This window comes from Patagioenas fasciata, chromosome 7, assembly GCF_037038585.1.
Source record: "Patagioenas fasciata isolate bPatFas1 chromosome 7, bPatFas1.hap1, whole genome shotgun sequence".
NCBI lineage: Eukaryota > Metazoa > Chordata > Aves > Columbiformes > Columbidae > Patagioenas > Patagioenas fasciata.
In genome coordinates, this window is record NC_092526.1 from 5,133,293 (window position 1) to 5,158,702 (window position 25,410).

The following is a 25,410-nucleotide window of genomic DNA, read 5'->3' on the forward strand; positions in this document are numbered from 1 at the left end:
AGTATATGAAATAACACACCTACCTCGGCCACATCTTCATTAGATTGCTGCCAATGCTTCGATGTCTACACATCCTGTAAGGTCCCTCTGGGGATTTAGCCCTAGATGCTTATTTCCGAACACAGCCAAGGCCCATCCTTACACCAGGGTTAGAATTCCACCTGGAATTCCCACCTGTACCCACTTTATTTGGGAACCTGACCACAACATAGTGTGACATTGCTTAAAAAGTTTATTATTTTTTTTCTTATCTTCCATGCTCTTTTTTTCCAGAACCGAACGTGCTACAGGGCCAGAGTAGGTTGTAACGTTTTCTCCCTTTCTTTCTCTTTTCATCTTTTTTTTCTTAATCTAATAATGTATAATACTCTGCTGATAAAACAAGAGCAAGGTGGATCCTGCAATAGTCAGACCAAGGGCTCCCAAAGTTTTGTATCTTGAGTTATTCAAATGGGTCACGTCCTTCCCGTTCGCAATCAGACAATCAGCAAAGATGAGAAAATAACTGTAAGTCATACCTTTCTTTTTGTTTTTCCACTCAGAGTGTACTATTCTTTTGGAAAAGATAAGCATCCTTTTATGCTTATGGAAGAAGACTTCATCTTCTCTCTAGACTTTCCATGGCAAAACAGAATAAAAAAATGCACCAATAGATCCTATAGTGTTTTTCCCTCATGTTTCCAACAGTTGCAGTGAGGTTTAAGGGACCTGTACAGTATTAAATTGTCTTGTGCTGAGCAAGATCACATACAATCAAGGATCTACATATTCATATTTATAGCCCTTCATTTTATAGGCATTTTATTACTCCACCTGGGTATCAATTTTCTGTCATCTACAGACACTCATGTCTTGCAATTTAATTTGAAAAATGTAATTTCTTCAGACAATACAAGAACTAAATGTTATCACAATTAGAAAGCAGTAGTACTTAATACAGAATTTTAAATCAGAGATGTAACTAGCAAGAAGCATTCGGGGTATATACAATTAATTATTTCACACATAATTATTCCTGATATTACTCTAACTGTGATAACTTAGAGCATTTGAAAAAGCAGACTGTAATACTATCTTTTATTTTTTTCACAGAAGCTCTTTCACTTGATATTCTCTCCCTAAATAATATGTAAAATACTGACACCTAATGTTAACTTTCAGTATTATTCATTTTGCAAAACTTACTACAAATAGGGAAAGAGCACAAAAAACTGGTGCTTATGCTGCATTTTTTTCAGTAAAATACAGCAGAGACTTCCCTCACTTTTTAGAAATAGTTTTCTGACTTTATATATATTTCTATTAAAGCAAGGAGCTTTCATGTTTATCTTCACCCCTTGCAGGTAAAAGGTAGAGAGTAATACAGAAAAGTTGAAATAAGTGAAGTCTGACACACTGAATTTAATCAAATCCATCAAATGGAACACAAATGCTTATTTATAAAGTCAATACTTGTACCTGTAGCCTGAAGTGTTGCTGAACAACAAAATACTATTAAAGCTTTATTAATAATCTATTATCTTTTGAAACCTGGGCTGTATAGATTCAGTATCTACTTTACCTCCCCTATTTGGCTCACTTTCCCCAATCAGAGACACAAGGAATTGTTTTCACAATTTGTGAATTTAATGCAAATGTCAAACTGCGACCCCAAAATTCACTATTTACCTCCCTGTAACTTCCAAGACAGCTAATTCAAACCTGGTGTCCAGGAGCTATTTAATGAGAGATTTTGAGGTTTTTACTATTCCTGGGTTTGTCACATAACCAAGGTTCAGCTGATATCAAAATAAGGTATATTATAATATAAATCCAGATACGACACTAGGTTTTAATAAGCTTGCCTAACTTTATAGGCAAGACATAAGTGACTGTTAGTCAGAGCTGTACAGCAGCACAAGTGCTTCAAAGGCACTGACAGTGAATTAAAATCCTTTCCAGTTTTATATTCAGTGCCTTTTTCATCAACAGTCACTTTATAGAGAACGGTTCTTTTCTAAGACGGTGTCACTCGACAGATGAAAGTAGCTGCGCTGCAGACACAAGTATGAAAACAAAACCACAGCCACTGAAATACAGATACCTGGTCTGCAATACAATGATACAGACTCAGTTGAATTAAAGAGCGATGATACCAACATAATCGAAACCTCTCGAGCAAGCCAGAGCTTTCCAGCTGCTTAAGACTCCTGTGCTACTCTTTATGACAATATTCTAGTTTGAGAAGCTGTTCTTACTCTTTGCAGTTGTTAAAAATACCAACAAATGCTTTATTCGTGGTTCTTCCAGCTTTCCCTTATACATTACAACCAAAGAAATAGGTATTTCTGCAGAAGGCATTTTCAAACCACCCATTTGGGGAGAATTTTAGGGCACAACTAAAAACTACAAAGGCCCTTGGGGTTCCCTGTGCAGCGGGAGATGCTCAGAGAGTGTGAAAACTTCAACCAGCAAAAAATGCCCTTGAGCCAAAATGGAGTAGTCCTCACTTCTTCCCCCAAATCCTTTCTGACCCTTGAAGTGGAATAAAAAGAAGTACTACCAGAAGTAATTTTGTAAGTGTTTCACACACAAAAAAATCAGACACACTGAGTATTATCAGAGATAAAGTTTCAGCTGGTTCTTGAAAAAAGGTGCCACTGAATAGCTACAGCCTTCAGATCTTAGTTGTCATTTATGCCAAAGTGTTATTTATGTCTTAGAAGAACTCCAAGTAAAGTACTGGTTAAATGTAAGCAGTTTTTCTTCATTGATCTTAGCTGTCCAGGGCAAATCTCTGTAAAAATTTGGACCACACTAAGTTAACAATGAGATATTTTGCTGCTGCTTAAACAGTTCAGAGTTCATTTTGCCTAATCCAAAGCAAGTCTTGTTAAAACTACAGTAAGTGCTCATACAGCCCTTCGCATTGGCTTACACAAAATTAAAATTGTTCTCCGCTTTCTCAAGCGTATCGTCTTCAAGATGACTACCTAGAAATATAAAAAGTATATGTTTTGGTTTAGCCAATTCTATCACACCAAGGAAGGTAACTGCAATGTAAATTTATTCTTCAATTAAATCATTAATTAAAGCAGAATTTCAGAATGTTGGGCCCTTTGAAGAAATCAGTATGCAGCAGATAACAGTTTTTAAAGAATTGTTCAACTTCTACTTTTCAAGTATACCGTGTACTTTAAATAGAATTGATAAATTAAAAATGTAAATTCAACTGTATCTTTTAACTGTTGGTGACTTGTCTATTTTCCAATTTTCATTATGCATCGTTTTTATAATAAAGAAGGGTTTTTTTTTTTTTCATTCCTGTTCTGGTTGACAGCAATTCTTCCATGCTTCTGAAAGCTAATGCAATAAAACTACATAAAATGTTTAAGAAAAGCCCCATTAAAATATACAAAGCATACTAATTCGTGAAGTCAAAGTCAAAGCAGAGTGGAAATACGAGTTTTAATAAAACTATGTCTGTTGTAAATAACTATTCAAGCACAGTCATTTTTTTGCAAATTGCATGGGATATAGCTCAGTCTACTTGAAGCAAAGAATCGTTCGGCAGGATAAATGTATCTTAGTCAGGAATAGATTAAAAGATACAGCTGAGCCATCAATAAGAAGCAGATAGCGCAGTATTGTTTGCTGTTTGTTTTGAAGATGTAATTGCGGATCCCAGGATTTCAATAAATCTGTGCACATCACGGAAAGAATTGTAGAGAGGAACTGGGGCAACACGAAGAGCATTTGGTTCTCGCATGTCACACTGCAAAACAGAAAAAGGAACGCTTAGTAAATTCAGGTCACTTCATATTTATCTGTCAGGCTATATTTTTAACTTAATGTCATCCTTGTCTTCAAGGAAGAATGACCAGACCAACAAGGAGACATATGTAAAAACTTTGAGAGCCCCAATAAACTAATGTGAGGAGCATAGCAAGAAGAGTAGCATGTTGCCTAAAAAAGGATGCAAGCCTTGGGATGATCAGGACTCTAGCAATGCCACTGAGGGCCTCCAAACCAGCTACACATCCCCATAATTTACCTCAGTGCCTCTAGCAACCTATAGTTGAAAAGACATATAGGCGACCAAAAAAACACACCACAAAACAGAATCATGGCAGTATGAAAGAGTCTCTTGTACTACAGGTACAGGTAACATCATAAGGTTTGCAGTACTTTTCTTCCTCCACCTTGTGAATTTGAACTTTTTGCTGAGTAGAATAATCTCTCATATTTGAAGCATATTACTGCATCGGGAAGACAAGCCAACAGTGTGAGGCCCCGTGCCCTCTTAAAAGTAGCAGTTCCTGGAATTCCCTGGCAGCACCAAAACAGCAGCATATTTAGCCTAGAAGGGTTGCCCTTTGGGGACACAAACCAGCAGCAGAAATAAAACTCGTCTATCATTTATACGGCATTACGCTATCAGCCTCACCTCCCAGAACTTCTAAATCACCTAATGTACAGCCTTAATTTCAGCTTTTATTCTTTTTGAGACATATTCACTGGTAACCACGTCATTACATGGCACTGCCATTCAGTGCTTTTTGTGAGGGCTAAAACATATCTCTAAGGAAATGACAGCATTTAATTCCTCACAAAGAGCAAGGGTTTGGTCATTTGTAGGTCAAGAAAGGGACTGATGGAGGTTCAGGTTTCCTATTGTTCCTGTTCAGACCATCAGCTTAAAAACCCTAATGTCTCCCACCATAACGCAGCTCTAATCTCAGTGGGGACTCCTGGGTGCTACTCTCAGAACTACTGGAAATAAATCGATCAGAAAGACCAATATGCAGACTCACAATTAATTTATAAAATAACCCTACTTATTTAGTTATTTGCACAAGACTGGAGATGCTATGTAGACAATTTTCACCATTCTCAGTCTTTTTTGGCCCTATACTTGAATAAATGCAGAATTATTACTTTGTTATGGTATAGGTTAGCTAAACAGTGCATAAGATGATGAAGTTTGATTCACTCACAGCTACTCCTCTCTTCTCCAGCTCTTCAAACACAGATTTGATTGGAAGGGAAAAAGACAGCGTGAGTTGGCATCCTCTCTCCTCAACTCGAGATGGCGTGATTATTTTTACAAAGGGCTTCTCTGGATTTGTTTTATCCTCACTGAAGTAATGTTTTATCAGGTATTCCAAGTAACCAGTGAGCAGAACAGATTTCCTCCTCAATGCTTTCATTGTTGTTTGGCCAAAAACCTATAATGATTTTAAATCATTAGAAGGACAATGCATTACTATAGAAAATTAAAAGGAAGTAAAGAGAACTAAAAGGGTAGCGGATTACTCCACACATTATCAGTAGAATCAAGTAGTAATATCAGACAGACATTGAAAACACAGGTTAATGTTATTACTTCAGATAATGGAAGACATTTCTGTCTACTCTTAGGAAGTTTTACACACATCCATGTCTGCATAAATGAACTTGTGCACAAAAACAGTTTGCTAAGAGAGCATTAATTTGCATATCTGAAAAAGGATCCATAAATACTCCATATAGGCAACAGGGCTACATGAAACTCAAAATCCCATACATTTTTTTTCCTGGTATGTATATCACGTAAGAAAAAACAAAGGTCAAGACTGAAACATCATGCCCGATCTACAAATTCCTGTATTTGAAAACACAGAATTTATACTAGCATATTGACTTTACTGCTTCAAGTCCTGTACAGGCTCTGTCCCTGCATGAAGAAAACATATTCCCTTGATTCTGATTTAATAGATCTATGCTCTTACACAGCTACCAGGATTAATAAGCTGCAGAAACTCAAAACACGAGATGTGCAGAAGTGATTGTTTAAAAATGGCAGTGCTACTTTGCTGCACAAACAAGAACAAATAACATGGCAGAATAGTTTGGGAGCAGGGAGACACAACAGCTTCTGCTTGTGCTCCGGAAAGGCTCAGTTACAAGGAATCACGGAAAATGTGACCCTAGAAACAACTTACCCCTGCCTTCCTCAAACCCTCCCTTTTCTTCTTCTCATGTAAGTAGCTCCAGGGAAAAATGACAAGATATAGACATGCAAGTACCCAATATAGTCACTTCAAATCACATTCTGGCACATAAATGCAATATTGCTGCTCATGGACGATTATGCCTTCACCGACTGCAACTGCAAAATCAGAGGCAAGGTGGAGGTTCTGTATGAAAACCCATGATCTTTGCTCTCTAGAAATCACTGCTCCACACTGAAGGAATAACACCTCTATGATACTTATAACCTGGAAGAGTGTATAAAGAAGAAACAGAAATCCTACTCAAAATACAACAGTCTGGTTTCCAGCAGCACCTGGAAATCACTAATTTGTAGAATATCCCAAGTATTGCTCCGTGATGATATCACAACCACGAGATGCTGCACAAACCCGAAAGCCTCTACGTTGTTTTTTTCCTATGAAACAAAACACGGCTGCTGTAAGCACACCTTGCACAGAGACAGCGCAGTCACAGAAATGGATGTGACAGGGGCCACAGCTACCAGCACTCAGTACTTGCACAGGTCAACAAAAATCTGGAGGGGCTTCCCTCACCACACAAGCGGGCAGAGCATGCACACGACTATTTAGAACATGACTGGAGGTGAAATGGAGACCCACCTCCTGTTCCTCTGGGCTTTGCGGTAGCGTGAGGGATGGATCTCCTCAGGCTGCATGCAAAAATCTGTCTGCTCAGGCTTTACGCAAGGAATATTTGGCCTCCTGGGTGAAATTTTTGGAAAAGATCTTTTAAATGTGGCTATAGAGCGCTCTCCTTTTTTCCATAAAAGGGAGCAGCTACTGCCCTAACAGCCACTTTAAGCATTATTGAGGAATAACGTGCATTAACACTTGCAGTTTTCATTGTTTCCATTGGAAACACTGCCTTCTGCTTAATGTGTCCCAGTGAAGGTGGCATGCAATTTCACTAGCCATCTCTTGCCAGACATGAAAACTATTCCGTTTCCCACTGTATTAGAGCAATTAGCACTGGGAAATCCTGGCTGTGCCAAAAGGTAATGCAGGCGCAGAAAGGGGAGGCGATGGAAACTGCTCAGCCCTCATTGTTCGAGGCTCCCTGCAGCGGACTAAATGACATCAACCCACACAAACCGAAGCACTGACAATCTGGGTCATAGCAGAATAGCTTTCAGTTTATCTCGAAGGTCACATAAAGTTTAAAAAAATATATTGGATGTTTAAGGGCTAACAAAATAAATTGTCAGGCGGAACAAGAAGCATCGCTGTGCCCTTTGCAGTCCTCCAGTGTTACATGTAAGCTGGAGAGAGCACAAATGGCAATTTTCTGACTTTGTTTGCTTAACATACTGTTTTCTCAGTAAATAAAGAGGGACTTAGTGTATGGACATCGCTCTTTGTTCCGGCATCAGCTTTGCCATTACACTAACATTAACAGAATACTAGCAGAAATATATTTTTCCCATTTATGCTAATGGCAAAACCTTGCTAACCACGACTGGCTCGAAAATCAGCTTAGGAAAAGAAAGTAATATAGTAGCACATGTAGCACAAAGTAGGGAAATGTAAAATGACCCTTTTCAGCTGCAAAGGCCTAGAGTCTTGCGTTTGAGGAATGAACCATCTGCAAGAGAAATGGAGCTGAGTCTTTATATGAAAAGCAGTGTGATAAAAGGTGTTTGGAGAACAGCTGCACTCCTTCAGACAGGGTTGAACTCCTTCAGACAACACTGAACTGTGCTCTCCAAGGCTGACCAGAGGTCTTTCAGCACATGGGTCACACCTTCCTAGCCAGGAAGGGATGAGCTGTGTGTGGCAGGATGGCCCTTTCCACAGCAGTTCCTATAGAGATGGGGCTCTGCTCCTTTGCCCACCAGAAAACTGATGAAGAGATGAAACAAAACCCATTCCAGAGCCATACCACACTCACAAATTCCCTTATAAGAAAGGGACAAATACAACATTAGCAGTCAGGCTTGGAGGTGCAAACCTCATGGATATCGAGTCCAACGGCAAAGTTTGTGAGAATGGTGAAGGGAGGAGTGTATTTATTAAAAGCTTTGGTCTCTCAGGGCTGTAAGATTATTTTAGTTTTCATTCTTCCTCCCCTCCTTCACTTTTTAACTATTCCGTAATTTTTTTTAAGGGAGACAGCAATAATACACATAACATTCATTTAACATTTTTATACTCTTAAATTCAGGCTCAAAGTAAAGCAATTACTTACCTCTAAACCAGCTTGCAGAGCACAGACCAGTAAAATTGGAGGATTTGATAACCGAAATCCATTAATTCCTTTACTTAGTTGTAATTCTGGAAAATGAATGTTATATTAGTGTTTTTGATTTCTTCCTTTTAATGGATCAGACCTTATCTTGAAGTCCATCCTCACGCAATAAAATATTTCACTAATGTGGCCTGTAGGAATCAGTCATTAAAAAGCAATAGTAATCTACTCACAGCTAATACTTTTAACTTCGAGAGAAGCCCAATTTTATCCGGCAGAAGACCTCATTAGCAGCTTCATGGGAACTAGAGAACTGCAATTAATTTGTTTAAATGGCGTGTGTTAAAACCACCTTTACACTTGAATCCCTTTTAACACTGGCACAAACCAGAAGAAATTCCAAGTCAGCAGAGGAACCGTCGTGCGGAGCCGCGACGCTGCCATGAGCAGGGAATCATGTTCCTTAACTTTATTAAACTGACGAGACACGTGGGAGGCTGCATATGCAGCTAAGTGTAGCTTCAGGCCACGCAGAGAAGTTGCATAGACTTTAGGCTGTGAAATTTCGCAAAAATCTATCTAATAAATCTATAAAGCCTCGCTGTACGTTCTGTGTCACCATTTATATTTCATGCTCCAGCACCAGAACAAGAGGATGCTGTGGAGGAAAATGCTTTTCACGCACAGACTGGCTAATTTCGTAATGATTGTTGCCCAACTTCTCCCTTATCAACTGCTCATGGAAATGAATAAACCACGCTTTTCTTCTCCTAGCAGTATTTCAAGGCAATTTGTGTCTGCTTCTGGTTTGCCATAGTGCCATTCTTACATTTGATCGGAAAACAAAGAGCAGACCGAGGTTATTAGCGAGGCATCCTCCAGCCAAAGTCACATCGGTAGGGCTGCCACAGAGAATTAAAAATATATTAAAAACAAAACAAAAAGCTTCTTTCACCTCCTGATCCCTCAAAATACTCTCTCTGCCATACTTTAAAATGGAGCTGAACAGTTTAGCTGTCAGCTTTGGGAATGAGACCTCATTTAATATTGGGACAACGAATATTTAGTTATTTCAGAGCAGATTTGGTTTTGTCTTATAACCCGTCCTTCACTAGTACAAGGGATTTGGAAAGGCTGAAACATTAGTGGTATTTCACGACTTATGTCAGGTTGCTGTACCTTCATTTATATAATTTTTCATTAATTCCAAGGAAACTAATCCTAAAGTAAGATTTCACCCAAATGAATGATAACAGATCCTCAGAGACTTATGAGCTTAATTCACTGAGATACTTTGAAAGTTTCATCCATATTCTACATCGGCACTTTGAAGGTATTTCAGCAAAGCAGAGTCAGACTCATATACCCAGAGACCGAATTTATTCACGCATTTATTTTGTTAACTCTACTACCTTATATATTTGGGCTGAGTTTAGCTTAATACCTTTAACATAAGTAAGGAAATGCAAAGTTCTATCTTTTGTACTCAAACTACTGTAAAAGTGAAAGTGGTTATATATAAATACATCAAATAGGGTAACATTGAAAGTGTAAAAGTACGTACTGTTTTCCATGAGGAATCGTGTTTTGAATTCATGACCCCACCAGCCAATTAGCCTAAGATTTTGTAAAGAAAGTAAATTAACAGTAATCTTGGAATAATATCTTTTAATTTAGATTTGAGAGCTAAGAAATATATAAGATTAAGAAGTATATACATTTCTAATAACACTGTATTTCTTATAACGACATAAAAATGCAATAAATTCTATAAATAGCTAGCACTAAAAACTTATTATTAGAGAATTTCTTTTTAACTACTAATGATAAAATGTACCACATTTTTCCATCAACTAATGATTTCTAACAATACCTATACTGTCTGAATTCATTTCATAAAACGAAAAATAGAATAGAAATATTTCCTGTTTTTCTCCAAGGCATTAAATTCTACCCCCCCTAAACTTAGTTTAATGAATGTTGAAAGCTAAAAGATGTTATAAAATCTGACTTGGTTCCACCAAGCAAAGGAGTGGTGAAGGAAGGATTGCCTTTTCCTTACTGTGAGACAGCAATGTGAATATGGAGTAACTTTTCTTCTCCTGAATTGAGATTATTAAAATAAACTTCCTTTAAAAATAAAAACTAACCAGTTTAATGCAAAAATCCAGCTCTTTTAGATCTAAACTTATCTAAGGCTTTAAATTAAGATTATATTATTAACATTTTCATATTTGCTGAAAAAAATATGGTCAAAGACATAGCTATAAAGAGTTTTCCACAGGAGCTGGATGCACTGGGTCACCTATCGCCCAAAGCACTGCAAATAATGTCAATATTAAGAAATCAAGGACTCTCTCCCCATCTCCTTTGGGTTCTGTGCTTCTTAACTCAGTACATGGTAGTATCAGTGACTGACAACATCAGTACTACTTTAAATTTCACCTGTATCAATGCTATTACGATAGAATCATAGAATCATTTTGGTTGGAAGAGAACATTAAGATCAAGTCCAACCATAACCTAAATCTGGCACTAAACCATGTTCCTAAGAGCCTCATCTATACATCTTCTAGTAGGAACTCACCACCTTAGAAGGTCAAGAAGGAGCCTGTGGTTTCCAGGACTAGACATATTGAACACCATTTCTGCCAAGGCTTTGCTCAGCTTTCTCTATGCCAGGTAGCAGAGTTGTTAGGAGCGAATCCTAGCAAATATTTCAAGTTTGTAATAGCGAAAAAAAAAAACTATAAGTAAACCTCATAGTGAACCAGCCTTCCTGGAAGTAAACAAGGAAAAAGAAAGGCATTGCCCCTCTCTAAAGCAGGAGCACTACTTTGCAGTACACTTAAAATAGCTTAGCTCTGCAGAATTAAGACCATATTTGAGTTAAAGTCTTGTTATATTGATACTATTACACCATGGTGTAAAATACAGTACTTCATATTCTTGTATAACAACATTGGTTTTATGTTTACTTCTGTGAAAGGCTCTGAGCTGCATCCAAATAGAGTGTATACGGAAAAAGCATGTTTTTTTCTTTATTGCCGCATGATGTTTTTATTATTCTAAGACCTATGAAAATCAATAGTGCAATATATATGCATTTCAAATGAGATATTACATTGCTAAAATGAATATACCTCAAAGTATAATGCATCTTCTGGCCAAGTGACTCAGTTACTGATGCTTTGAACCATAAAAAAAAATTCCAGCTATTTAATATCCACTATATAATATATATAGAATGTTTTACTATAAACCCTGAATATTGTATGTTACTACTACAAAATACTAATATCAGTGGCGCACACAATCCATTAATTCCAAAAGTTTTAAATAGAAAAAGATTCCACAGGAAACATAACATTTGTATGATTATAGCAAGGAAAAAATACTATGTTTTATTTAGACCACAACTTAAAGGCAAAATAAACAACAACCAGAATATTACCCAGAAAGAGCCTGATGAAAGTTGCTCTGGTTGTATTTTGGATACTCAAAACTTGCTAATTCTGAAGCTGGCTGAAAACCAGGCCTCTGCTGCTGCGCCATGTTTGCAACTTGGAAACTGAAATTTCGGAACTTTTCCAAAATGACAGAATGGTGGATTTTTTTTTTTAAAGACACTTTCAGCTATCTTTCCCTTTCCTACTATAATTTTGACAATTTGCTTTTTCCTTTTTTTATTTTTTGGCTGTTCTAGAACTTCAGAGGTGTCACTACAGGATGTGCACTTTGAGGCAGCTCTGGTCTTACACTCTCATTGATCTAATGGTCCATATGGATGTCATATTATTTGACATTTAAGTTGACAGGCTTCAAAGTGTGGAAATTCAAAAAAAAAAAAAAAACAATCTTTACAAATTAGCAATTTGCTGTTTACAATTTTCTGTGAAAATTTTGAAGTGAGGGTTGCCACTGCTGTGCCAAATTTCAACCTGTTATGATGGGAAATAGCTACGGTGTTAAACCTCAAACATAAGGCTTTATAAATGCTCACTAAAAATAATAGGCAATAAAATTGCACATTAAGATATCACAGTAAAATTTCTTATTAAAGAGTTGTTACTCTGCATGCAAAATGAGTATTTTGAAATGCAGTCACCATTTTGACTGTTCCTGCTTCAAAAACTAAGGCACCAAGATCTAAATTGATTTTGAATTCCAAACCATAATCTTTGCAAAATGCAGAACAGGGAAGGCTCTGGAAAGCCTTATATGATGTGCTTGTGTTTAAAAGCACCTCAAACTTGTTAGTAACTGGACCCTGGATTTACATCCTTCTCAGTGCAAACAAAACCCATTTTGTGAAGCGTGTTAAAAAAAATCTGTCTTGGGAGAAAAGGGTCTAATTTCTCAAGTCCCACCGTAAATCTCTAAGAAGAATGTTTTACTGGTTGCTGTCCTTTACACAGCAATGTATCCAACCTGAGCACTCCCCTCGTTTCCACACAGCACTAATCGAGCTGGTTACCCTAGGGATGGCCAGCTCGCAATGTGTGCCCAGATGGCATCATAGAATCATTTTGGTTGGAAGAGACTCTCTTGATTATCAAGTCCAACTGTTAACCCAACACTAGCACTAGACCATGTCCCTAAGAACTTCATCTCCATGTGTGTTAAACCCCTCCAGGGATGGTGACTCCACCACTGCCCTGGGCAGCCTGTTCCAAAGCCCAGCAGCCCTTTCCAGGAAGAAATTGTTCCCAAGATCCAATCTGAACCTTCCCTGGTGCAACTTGAGGCCATTTCTTCTCATTCTATCACTTATTTCTTGGGAGAAGACACCAACCCCCTCCATGTTCCAACCTCCTTTCAGGCAGTTGCAGAGACTGATAAGGTCTCCCCTCAGCTCCCGTTCTCCAGGCTGAACCCCCCAGTTCCCTCAGCCGTTCCCATCACACTTGTGCTCCAGCCCCTTCACCAGCTCCATTCCCTCCTCTGAACTCACTCCAGCACCTCAAGGTCTTTCTTGTCATGAGGGGCCCAAAACTGACCCCAGGATTCAAGGTGTTGCCGGTCCCAGGGACCAGCAGCCTCCCAGGGCTGCTCAGCAGAGATGTTCTTGGACCATCTCTATAGCCAACATCTCCCCATCCAGCAGCAAAAACAAACACAAAACTCATTGCCATGATGCCAAAAAGGGAAAGTAAATTAGTGCCAAATCAGCTATGTTTTTTTTAATGTGAGATGTGCACGTTCTTACAAACCCACTTCTTATAGAATTTTTAAAATAGATAATGCATTGTTCTACTTCATACATCAAATAAAACACGTGTCCTCGTGGTTTGATAACACCAAGACTTTCCCAGGGAATTCTGCAACTTTACAGTCTATGCATAGACGTAATTTTTAAACATGTCCCGCAAAATTTAAAGCAAATTGTTACCAGCTCAGTTTCATGAAAAAAGTAGGCATATAATCAAATATTCCTGAAAAGTTTCCAAATTCCTTATTTTTACACCAAAATGTTCTCTTATTTTCTAAATCAATACACAAAGATTCACTGGGTTGGGAAGTGGTTTCGTAAAGACAGTCTCCTCTCATTTAGTCATACTCTCTTTAAGTGCATTTACACCAGGGAACAATCCCTTCAATAAGTATTTTTACTTAGCTCATTTTCCACCTTCATATCTGCCTGCACGAGACTGAAGCACCCATTGTTCATAACCTGAGTCATCTCGTTTGTAGTTACATTAACAATGCAAGAGTGTGGGATATAATGATCATGATGTATGTGCAGTGTAAACATCAAAGAAGATTCAGTAAAAGAACAGAGGAAAAAATAAAATAGAAAAAATATAAATCCTTTGACCTTTGCTTCGAAGTTACAGATGATCATGCTACTCGTTTATAATTTGCAGCCTGAAGCAACATGAGTCTCATTTCCCTTTTTGGCAAGAAAATAAAAATTAAAAATAAAAAATAACTCTTGAACAGTGACACAGAAAACGGGGAAATACTATTAATGTGGCCCAACTTTTACAATCCAAGGCAATGCCCTGGAAATATCCTGTCATCATATTGTGTGAGAAATCATTTTACGTCTGTGAGAAAGCGTGCTGAAAAGCTACAAGAAGAATGCAGTATGAAATCGGTAATATTTTCTATTACACTTGCCAGCTTCACTGGGCATGGAGCGGTTTGTCTTCTCTCGGTTATCAGGTCACAATGCTATCTAGAAATTCCATATTAATTGCTTAGATTATACCTATGTTAGGAGCATACACCAGCAACGTATGCTATGTTTACAAAACCATAGATAAAGCTAAATCATAAACAGGCAGTTTTGGGTCAGACTGTGCCTGCAAAGCAGCTGATATAGCTGCTGGGTGGCAGCTAAGATCTTAATTCACTCTTCACTTTATTTTTGCAAAAACTCCCAGATGTTGGCAAGGATTTGTTTGAGTTTTCATGCTATTGTTCTACCTATGAGGAAGAATCAGCTCTGAGGAATTAATGAGACTTCTCCCTGCTCCCAAAGTTTATTACACAGAACTGAGACAGATATCACACCATTTCTGCAAAGGCAGCCTGGCACAGGAAAAGGAATGAAAGCGCCAACAATAATCATTAGGTTCAGTTTCTTGCAGTTGCATACCTCCATGGCATGACTGGTTGCTTGAAGAACACGTCCATAGCACATCCATTCCCTGTGTTTATGTCTCACAAGAACTTTAAGACCTTCAACAGCCAACCAAAAAGCACAATACGATGTGACACAAGCCTAGAGATCAGAGTTCAACTGTGTCTGTAATATCACTCCATTAGCATGAAATGTGTTAAATGGACACACAAAGTTTTAGGAATTAGACTGCAAAAGAATACAGAAAGCCTGGAGGTTAGAGCCAGCCTGAAATTAGGGACAAACTACACCTGACCTTAGTGACGGTGATTTGATCATGTTTGATCATCATCCTGCTGCCTAGGAGAGCGTGGTGGTACCACATCACTGGTGCCACATCCAGAGTCCAGCTCCGCTCAGTTTTCAGGTTTCAAAGGGCAACTTAAAAAGATAATGACACAGCCAGGTCCCAAAGACCAAAACTATTCCTTAACATACCTTACATCCATCTCTGAATCTCCAGCTCAACTGAGAGTTCAGTTCCAAACCTGGAAATACACTTCTCAAGTGCCCTGAGCTCTACAAAGCACAACAGAGATAGAAACAGTGGCCAGGACTCAGGTCCTGAACAAGAATATCTCCGAATGCTGCACTCAAAGGTCATTCACAGAAATCAAACTCATGTGAACAGTTGTATCACCCCCTCAAAGCCACCTTATCCTGACCCACACTTGCTAACAGCTCCCCACAAACTGAGCAAGGGCTGCACAGCTGGGGCACAGTCTTTGCATTCTACTCCGCATTAATTTTATTGCAGTTTTCTAATCGCAATTTTTTTGTATGTTTTAATTTCATTTTTATTGCAAGCACATAAGCTGCTTTGGATTCCAAAATTCAGAATAAATATTAAAAATTGCAACATCCTCCACAGCAAGGAAACAGAAAAAAATTATTCATTGCTTTACATAGCATATTTTTGTCTCACTGACTAGAGTCCAAGAAGGAGTTTCAATTTTCTTTGCTATCAGAAACTTGTCTGATCATGGATGAATCATTTAGTCTTTCCATGCCTCAAGCCCTCATGTCTAGAAGTGCTGCTCAGTGCTGCCCTAACTCTCTGGTGAGTGGTGAGAATACATTTGTTAAAATATTTTCAGATACTTAGTAATGAGGACCATGTTAGAATGGAGAAAAAGATTTCCTTGGAGTATCTTATACTGGATTTTTTTGAAATACGGGAAGGGAAAGGGGATTTGAAGGTAAAGGCTGATGCCACTTGCTCCTCTGAGCCTTTCCCCAAATCATCCTGTCAGGCTTAAAAGTCATTTCCAGTGTCAAGTTTCTGTTGAGATCAGAATTTGATATTTTCTTGATCCATGTCACCTAACCAGCTCTTAAGTCAAGAAAAGAAAATTAAAAAAAAAAAAAAAGTATATATATATTCTTTAATTCCACACTGTGTTTATAGCTGTGCTGAAAGAAAACTGAAGCCCAAGTGGGTGGACAATGTTATTCCACTGCAACTCCATCCTCTCCATACTGGGCGCCACATCAAGGTCCTGCCTGACCCAGGGCTCCCCTGCTGACAGCTCACTGCAAGGGAGATTAAAACATGTATTTCAAACCATAGTCAGTGTGGTGATGAGGGGTCTGTCTAATCAAAACAAAGAATAATTGAAAAGTGACTCCCAGTTTCATCACTGAACTGCAGAATTCAAAGATTTCAACCCTCCTGTGTAGGTGAAATTCTTCATATACAATGAAGCTGTCAGTTATGAAGTGTACTTCATAGTGTATATATATACGGGCTAAGATTTACATGGGGGATTAAGGGTCTCAGCAGCCAGCTCCTGTTAGACTCTAGCAATATTTGAAAACCTAACTCTCAGTCTCCTTCAGAAAACCTTTCTAAGATTGTCAGAAGCTATATTTAAAGACATTTTTCCCCCCCTCCCTTATATCTTATTTAGATATCCTTTATCCCAAATGGTAAGACTGGGCTTCTTTCATTATTCTCTTCTGTGCAATGTCTGTTATTAACTTTAAGTAGGATCTGTTGTTAGAATTTGAAAAGCTTTTGAAGCCCAGGTAATTATTAGCCTCAGACTTCTGTAGTTTTGGACTCTCCTTACCCTTTTCAGCTCGTTACAAATGCTTCCTAATTATTAAGCATATGTGACTTGTGAGCGATGCCATACATTATTAATGGACCAGTCTCTTAGAACTCAGTGGAAAAAAATCAAAACTCCTTATGAAAAGTTGTTACTGTGAAAGTAGAAACTTTTCATATTTAATATCAATGAGGCTTTACTTTGTCAAAAGACCAAAGTAATATGATTGTATTAGAGACTAATAGCATGACATTTTTCTTCTGTTAAGTAGCTTGCATTTTCAGTGCCATCTAAAGGGAGACATTTTTCCTCCTCTATTTTGAGGAGAAAGAAATATCATTCACTTTCTGCCTAGCAGCAAATTTTAGATGCAAAGACCAACATTCTGAAAAACAGTTTCCTAGTCTAAACAATGACACGTACTGAACTATGTGGTGGGAGAAATTAAGAAATCTCTGTATTTGAGTCATCATCCTTTTTCCAAAGGTGGCCAGGCAACTCTCAGCTCCCTGAGCTTCACCGTTCTTCAAGGTGGGAAATTTAACGTAACTGTCGCCACAATTAGAGAGACTGTTGGGTGAAAAACTGAGGTTATTCGATCAATCAAGCACAAGGTGATTTACAGCTGGTAGGTATCTGAAGATGGAAGGGTAGACACGCTTTTCTCGAATTGATTTTTTCCTTGTTACTCTTTTAGACTCGACGCAAGTGGGAATACACCAATTTCAACATGTCCCTCCATATTACCCCTCCAGGTCAAAACAAAAGGAGATTGAGTTCACTTCTGTAGCAGGAAACAAGTCGCTGTGATCGGGGCTTGAGGAAGAGAAATGGCTGCGATGCTGTGAATCCAATCAGGGCCCCTTGGAGCCACGCAGAGCTCTCCAACAAAACTCTAAGGCGCTTGCAATGAGGAATGATAACTTTATTCGCCACGATCAGGCAAAAGCAAGGTATGATCAAGCGGCAGACAAAATTGGAGGCTAAATTAAATCCCGGGAAAAGATCTCGCAAAACAGCAATGCCTCTAAGGCTAATGAAGTTGAATTAAAAACTGTTAAATCAGCTTACAAACAGCTATTATCACAAAATGCTCATACATCACTTCCACTAGCCAAATATCAGCTATATGAAAAGGGGGAATATGGCCAACAGTATGTTAGCACATTTAGTAAAGGGAAATCAAATATGCTGCCTAGCACCAGAAATTAAAAATCAAGCAGGGAGCATATTTACTGAGAGATATTAATAAATTTCTCAGTGATTTTTATGAAGTATTGAATAGTTCCCAAGCATATTACATTCTTGAAGAATTCAGTATTTTTTCCTAGCCTCTTTCAAACAGATTAAATTAAACAAGAAGCAAAAGCAACAGTCCCTCCTAGAGTTACTTTTAAATGTGAATTCTGACTTAAAGGAGACTTGGATGGTTTTGATTATTATGATGCATTTACTGAACTGTACTGTCTCCTCAATGCCTTGAATTAAACTTTGAGGGGATGATATCTGGATAGATTTGTAAATAATACAATGAATGACTGAAATATAATATAAAAAATTTAAGATCTGGGAAGTTGTGCTTCCCCAGGTCTTTGTTGTTTTTGAATACAGAAATCATAATAGTAATGCAAGATCTTTATCATACTGGAATCCTCATTTAGCTAAAATGTAAGAGTTATCACCTCTGCTCTTTACCTGAAATAAGGAGTAAGCCACATAAGATGATTTTCTTTTTTAATGTCAGTGGCTGGAACTAATTGAATTAAAAGTTGTGTCAGCAGAGTTGCCACAGAACCTGGTAGCTGTGTTACAAAACATCTACTGAAATTAAGTGATACTCAACTGAGTTTGAGCTGAAGTCTAAGACATGAAATCATTAAGGGAGAGCACCAAATGGGTATCTTTAGAGTTATCTTAAAGCATCTCTCCTCAAAAAGCTGAAATTTCATGCATGACCAGAAAACATGAGGGAAATTTGACTTGGGGAACCTCTCTTTAAAGGGCTGTAGATGCCCTAATTTTCAGCTGCATATGAACTACCAGTATTTGGGGCCCTGAAATATGTTTGACACAAGGTCAAAATGTTTGACAAGAGGTCAAATGTAATTATGTCAAATGTTTGACACAAGGTCCCACACTCATTTTGGGAGGCCCCAAGCTCCTCTCACTGCAGAAGTAGCTGAGAAGCCATCAGGTAATGATGCTAATATGGGCAAGAAGAAATGTTATATGCCATGAAGGTCTCTTAAGAAGTTCCTGACTCAGAGATGTGTGGCGATGGGCAAGAAGGACAGCAGGTTGTGGACTTACTTAATTGGACTTGCCAAGAAAGGAGCTGGCATGGAGGCAAAATAAGTTATCTAGCTTGCCCACAAAATTGGTGAAGATAATGGAGCCCAAGGAAAAAGACAAATGTGAAGATGTATTCCCTGGTGAGACCATCTTTTCATGGCTGAACACTGGAGACATGAAGGTTCAGCCAGGAGAAAGAGGGACGATAAGGACCAGAAACCCCATGAAAAAGAGGAAACAAATAAGCATAAGTGGTATACCAAGCAAAAAGAAAAAAAAAAACATCAAATCCTCTCGGTGTACACACACAGAATACCAGCTTTGCAAGAAATGAAGAGGCTGAATTATTTCCTTAACCTGGGCAACGACCTTCCAATTACCTTTGAAAATGCTTATGGTTTGAATCAGGTGCCAGTTGTGATATGAATCATAATACGAGCTGTACGCGTCATCCCAGAGCTGTGGCTAAAGCCAGAGAGCTATTCAGCCAGGACAGGGACAGGAATAGCTCTGGGAGACATGCAGTGCAGGAGACCCCATCTGAACCAGTAACTGACAGTTACAGGAATACACTCCAGAGAACACCAATGGGAAAGAAAACAAAACAAAAGAAAAGGTAACTGTATTCATGGCTCAAAAGCATAATGGCTATTGCTGGTACTTTCAGCTTAGAGCAATTTCGAGGTATACCATGTTCTCGAAGTACATTCAGTAAAGAAGAATTAGAAAAAGTTCCCCACTGTGGGCTAATGAACTAATACAAAAAAGCATGAGCAACTCTCATTTTTAAAGGACGTGTAGACTACAGCTTGAAATGAGAATCTTCAGAGGAAAAGGTCATAGAAAGTAACAAAAGTGGGAATCTGAAAAGGGAAAAGTGAAAAACGATCAAATACCTAAAAGTGAGTCAACACCTCGTAGAAAATCCCAAATGCAAAATTGCATTAGTTCCAGCACATTTGTGCACAGATGTAGGAGAACCCTAGTGGAAACAGCAGATTCACTCGACGCTTTTTGTTGCAAATAGTTTTTCCTCCCTAAGAGAGAAAGATTCTGTGAGGTGGAAATGGAAATACACAAATTGAGGTAAGCATAAGAGGGGAGACAACCTCTCTGTGACTTATTAAAAAGGCAGGCAAAGAAGTTTTCCTTTCCATTTGGCTAGAGGTGTGTGACACCAGCTCAAATATCGCATCTCTGGAAGCTCGTTCAGCAGAAAAGAAACTAACTCACTGTGTTTTCTTATTGGGGAAAAAAACCAAGGCGCAACAGGAAAGTGCTTTCAGAACTACTTGTCTCAAAGTGGAGAACCGAGGCACAAAGAGCAGGCAGCTAACAACACACGTCCTTTGAAGTAGGGGGTAAAAAAAGAAATCACAGTAACCATACAGACTCAGAGAAGAGCCCCAGGTTCTCTTCCTTGCTAGTTAATAGGGATGCAAGAGTTGCCCCCAGGCTACGTTCACCTTTCCATCAGGCTAAGCCTGTTGGGTTCCTTTCATGTGTTCAAACACTTGTGTCTTACACCATCTGAAGAGAAAAGCTAGAGGCAGCAGATGGGAAACTGCATTCACGAGGAACACATCCACCTCCCTCTGCTTCCCAGTGTTGGGAGCAGGAAAGGGCTGCGGCCGAGCAGACTCACTGGTCTATGTCCCAACAGCATCGTCCGGAAGGTGAGATACATGAGAAATCGGAATCTACTCACATCTAACATGTAAACTCACTATTTTAGTGACTGATTCCTGAAGAACAAATACAATTTAAGACCTGTTGTATTAAAATAAAAATATTCTTTTAAAAAACAAGGCTGTGGCAAGCATCATGCTTTAAGTGACATTCCTTCATATTGATGATAGAGTTCTGGACAAAAGAAAGAGCAAGTTGTTAGGCAGAGATTGAAATGTACATAAAATCCCCAAATCTGCCCCCAAGATATCTGCAGCCAAACACATCTATGCTATAAATACTATTTTGGAAAATAAATGATTCATAGAAGTCAAGTGCTGTTGTTTATTTTTTTATCTCCACTTATCCCAGTATTTTGATGCCTTGATATCAAACACAAAAACTAGGAATCAGTCCAGCATGATGCTTTTTAAAAACACTACTTTATATATTTGAGACGCTTTATAGGGACCATGCATCTGATTTTCCACATGCTCCATTTTAAGGTTTGAGTTTTCAAAACTGAAAGTAGGTGCCTAGGTAGCATGGGAGTACACAAAGGGAATGAAAACAGCACATTACTTTCACACTCACTCCAACTATCCTATAAGGAATGCAGACTTGATATACAGCACATTTATTCATACATAGTCCCCTGAGTTTACAAGGAGGCATACAGCTCCTCTCCCAAACACCTTAAAATCTAGCAAGGGCAAAGACAACAAAACATAGGGGAGGACCTTCAGGGAGGAAAGAATGAGAAGATTATTTATAATGAGAAAAGAAGCAAGATTGCTTGAAGACATGGCTTAATTACAAGGGAGGATTTGAAGGAAGACAGAGTGAAAATGCTTGACAGAGAACAAGGAAACAATCATGGGAGCCACATAAAAGGACGTACAGACCTGAAGAAATGAGAATGGGAATAGATGATGTGAATGCATGTTAACCTCTCTCTTTTCTCTTTTTTCCTCTTTTTTTTTTTTTTTTTTTCTCCCAGAGACTCACTCCAAAGTTAAAAAATGCTCTTGGATATTTGCCATTTAGTTGGTGGACTGGAGAACACACCCCTGCAGGCCTATCATGGATCTAGATTGGCCTAATAAATCACTTGTCCCCAGACAACGCAATTAAGCCTAATTAGCCAACGCCTTTATTCCTAAACAGTCTCTTCCCAGGAGAGGTTTTAACTTTTGGTTTCTAAATTAGCCTAAGGAGCTAAATTGCTCTCATCTCCTTGGCAAAAATACAGTTCATCACCACCTTAGTATGAGATACTTCATGCACTTGGGGGAGCACATGTTGCACTCCATTAATAGTTTATCCATACATTAAGTCCACAATTTGAGTCCACTAGGACCAGTGACAAACCCTTCTGCACAGGGCAGTGTGCACACTTCCATCTGTGACCACGGACATCCCACCTTGGAAAGCTGGAAATATCCTCCTGGAAATGTCTATATTGCTTCTCATTTTTTGGCCCAGCCAGGCTGCTCTCTGCTGCTTAAACTTTCAGTAGTGCTTTGATGCTCAGAGCTGGTAGATTCCAAAGGTCAGTGAGAATCAGATCATCCTAGTCTATTATTCTTAGAAGCATTTTAAGCAAGAGCAGCTTTAGGTCTTTCCAATGCAGAAGACACAATACAGACTTCCCAACCTTTCTGCGACTCTCCTTTTCGCCCAACTCACATTGCTCCAAAGGTAGGTTATTTTTCAGCATTTTCACTGAAACTTCAGCTTCAGTTAGGGGTTATGTGGCTGTGATTCAAAAAGGAATAATGTGGTATCTCCCCACGTGTCAAGAAAATAACTAGAGAAAAACTCAGCTGGAGCTACCAACCCTGGAAGAGGCTGAGCAACCTCTTGCAAAACAGTTACTGTGCAGAGAGCATCTGCGCTGGAGCAGGATGGGGACACAGACCACCCAGGAAAAATGGGAAGGAGAAGGTATATGGAGCTGGAATAGCATATTTTTATTTATCTTGTGCCAGGGTAAAAGTTCACATACTAAATATCTGTGCAGGTCACCATAAAGAAGTAGTGAGAAGCCATTTATGCTCTCATATTTTAGTTGGAATCGAGACACCCAAAAGGAAAACAATCTAAGAGAAAAGGTTGATATCTCACCTCTGCATATGAAGAAGTTGTCTGAAGATACCTTGTGTTTCTCAAAGCTGCTATGAAATAGTTACTTTTTTGTTTCTTGTTCTTTGATACTTTTTTATCCTATGGTAACAGCTGACATGCTCTTTGGACATGGGCTGGTTCCTGCACATACAGCGTTTCTTCACATCACACAAACTTTTTATTTTGAAACTGTACCTGCTGTTAGTCTGTGCTAAAGCTAAGTCTTGATAAATCCTTTCATTTTAAACACCAGACTGTGTACAATTTTCATTTAATCCTCTGCCAAGGCTTATCTATTATTCTCCTTGCTGCTTTACATATATTTATTTCCCTTTCATCTTTTTAAATTGTGCCTTACTTTTTCTTACAGGGATTTGACTAGAACTTTTTTTTCTTCTCCTATCTTAGGACTCTGAATTTGTCTTCTCCTGTCCCTTATGTCAACTGACAACAGAGCTGAACTCACTGCACAATTACAGTTGCAAACACTCTGCTGTGAACATCTCACTTCTCCTGTACCCTCTACCCCAGGTGCTCACAAACATTCACATTTCCACATAGCTAACTTGCTTGGTAGATTTTAGTCATACTTCTTTAACTAAACAAAGAAATTTATGGGGAAAAAAAATTCTGAAGCCCAAAAAGCTAGTCAAGTAAAATCTCAGCATTAGTGGGTCACTCTGTATCTTGGAAACCTCCCCTCTGCAACGTAACTGCATTCATGTGGAAACCTGGTGGCACAGGATTACCTACACCAACCAAACATTTTTGGTAGCATTTCATAGCTCTACTCTGTCCAGGTCTTTGCTTTATTTGAAACCTTCCCATAGAGAAACCACTCTAGCACAATCGGCCAAGTGTATATTGCACTGTGATATATAGAGCAGGTATTAAAAAAGCTATTTAAGTATTAAGAGAGACTTCAAAGGAGGTGAGATAATGAAAGAAGAGAGATATATTGGACACATATATGTCAGACTGGTTCAGTTTTACTGCTCTGGGAAGAAAGGGGGCTAGCAAAGGACTACCCAACACACTTGGGTACAGGTGTTAATTAGGATGGTTACAATATGTAACTTTTTAGACCCATGGCCCTTGCAGTGAATTAGAGAATTATGCCTAGCTAAGCCAATGAATGCAGGACTGTGTTTTCGGTGACACAAAACAAGAAGGGGACATACAAGTCCATGCTGTCCATAGCCTCCACCTGCCAGTCATCAGACCTAAGGACCAAACCTTCCTCTTGGGCATAAACCCTTTGCCAAGCTAGTGAATTGCCAACCTTTAAAACTCTTGCATAAACATAAAGGAGTGGGATTGACGTTGCCTTTGTCTGCCAGGATATGATGCAGCATTACTGAGTATCCCCAGTTTGGGGTTATGTAGGTTTGTGGTTGGGCTGCCACAACTGGGTCTGCAGACTCCAAGCAGAAAGCAGCTTTGGCATGGCCCCAGCTACTGGTGGTAAGGCTGTTAAATAAATTAATAGCTCCTTCTCAAGTTGTATTTTAAAAGAAAGCAGCGGCAAATCAGTGTTTTGTTGTCCAGAGGGCAGGCTCTGAATGGGGCAGCACCCATGGGAAGCAGCTGGAGGGGAACCCAGATTCTGTAACTATACATTGCTACAACGCAAGCACCTATTTGCTTGTGCTGCTCTTATTAACAAGACTCCAGGCATGGGTAAATGCACAGTCATGAAACTAAGGGAAGTTAAAACAAAATACCTAAATGCCTTAAATGATGGGAAATACCTGGTCTTGGGGGTTTAAAATTAAAATTTTGGACTGAGCTGTTTCAATAAGTACCCAAAGTCCTTTTTGCCCCAGCCTCAGTCAGGTAAGAGCACTTGGTAAATGTTCTGGGTATGCCTCTCTGAATTACAGTCAGAACGTACTCTTTATATTAAAATACAATGCATGATTTCAATATAAAAATAACTACCCGGTCAATAGCTTGCAGAAAATATGAAGGATGTTAATTTAAGAAATCTATATAGGTGGTTAAAGTGACTTGCATAGTATTGACCAAGAGTGAAAAACAATATTTCAGGCAGTTTAAATGACAAAAGGATATCAGCTGGATTGGAATTTAATTACCCGCTTCTATGTGGGCTGAGGTGCCAAGTAACAAAAGTGTGTGGTGCTTCTGTTTTTGAAACAAGTTCTCTGGCCACTGGGTGTCATCCTTGATTCAGATGACAGCCAAAGACTTTTTGAATAGAACATAAAACCTGCAACTTCCAGAGCAGTTAAATTCCACTCTATTTGATTGTACAACATACAGCAAATTGCTCTGCATTTAAATCAGCTATAAAATTGAATACTTTGACATAGACAAATTCTCTTTTGTCTCACTGCCTTATTTAGAGACCAGAAATGGCTGGTTGATGTGGAAAAGAAAGAAAAGTAACGCAACCAGGGCATATTAACTACAAACAATTTGATG

General features: G+C 38.7%; 1 protein-coding gene across 7 annotated transcripts in view; it reads right to left on the bottom strand.

Moving 5' to 3' along the window:
- Positions 1-717: 717 nt before the first annotated feature.
- Positions 718-25,410, bottom strand: part of KYNU (kynureninase) — a 95,002-nt gene continuing 70,309 nt past the window's right edge. For 5 of the 7 annotated variants that reach the window (XM_071810722.1, XM_071810726.1, XM_065841244.2 and 2 more), the window contains 4 exons: positions 9,764-9,816; positions 8,200-8,285; positions 4,977-5,207; positions 720-3,754 (listed from right to left, as the gene is read on the bottom strand). In XM_071810722.1, coding sequence (XP_071666823.1) covers positions 3,602-3,754; positions 4,977-5,207; positions 8,200-8,285; positions 9,764-9,816 — 523 coding nt within the window. In that variant the 3' untranslated portion in view covers positions 720-3,601. Of the gene's footprint in view, positions 3,755-4,976; positions 5,208-8,199; positions 8,286-9,763; positions 9,817-25,410 lie in introns of all 7 variants that reach the window. The other 2 variants (XM_071810728.1, XM_071810723.1) reach the window with 2 other exon arrangements.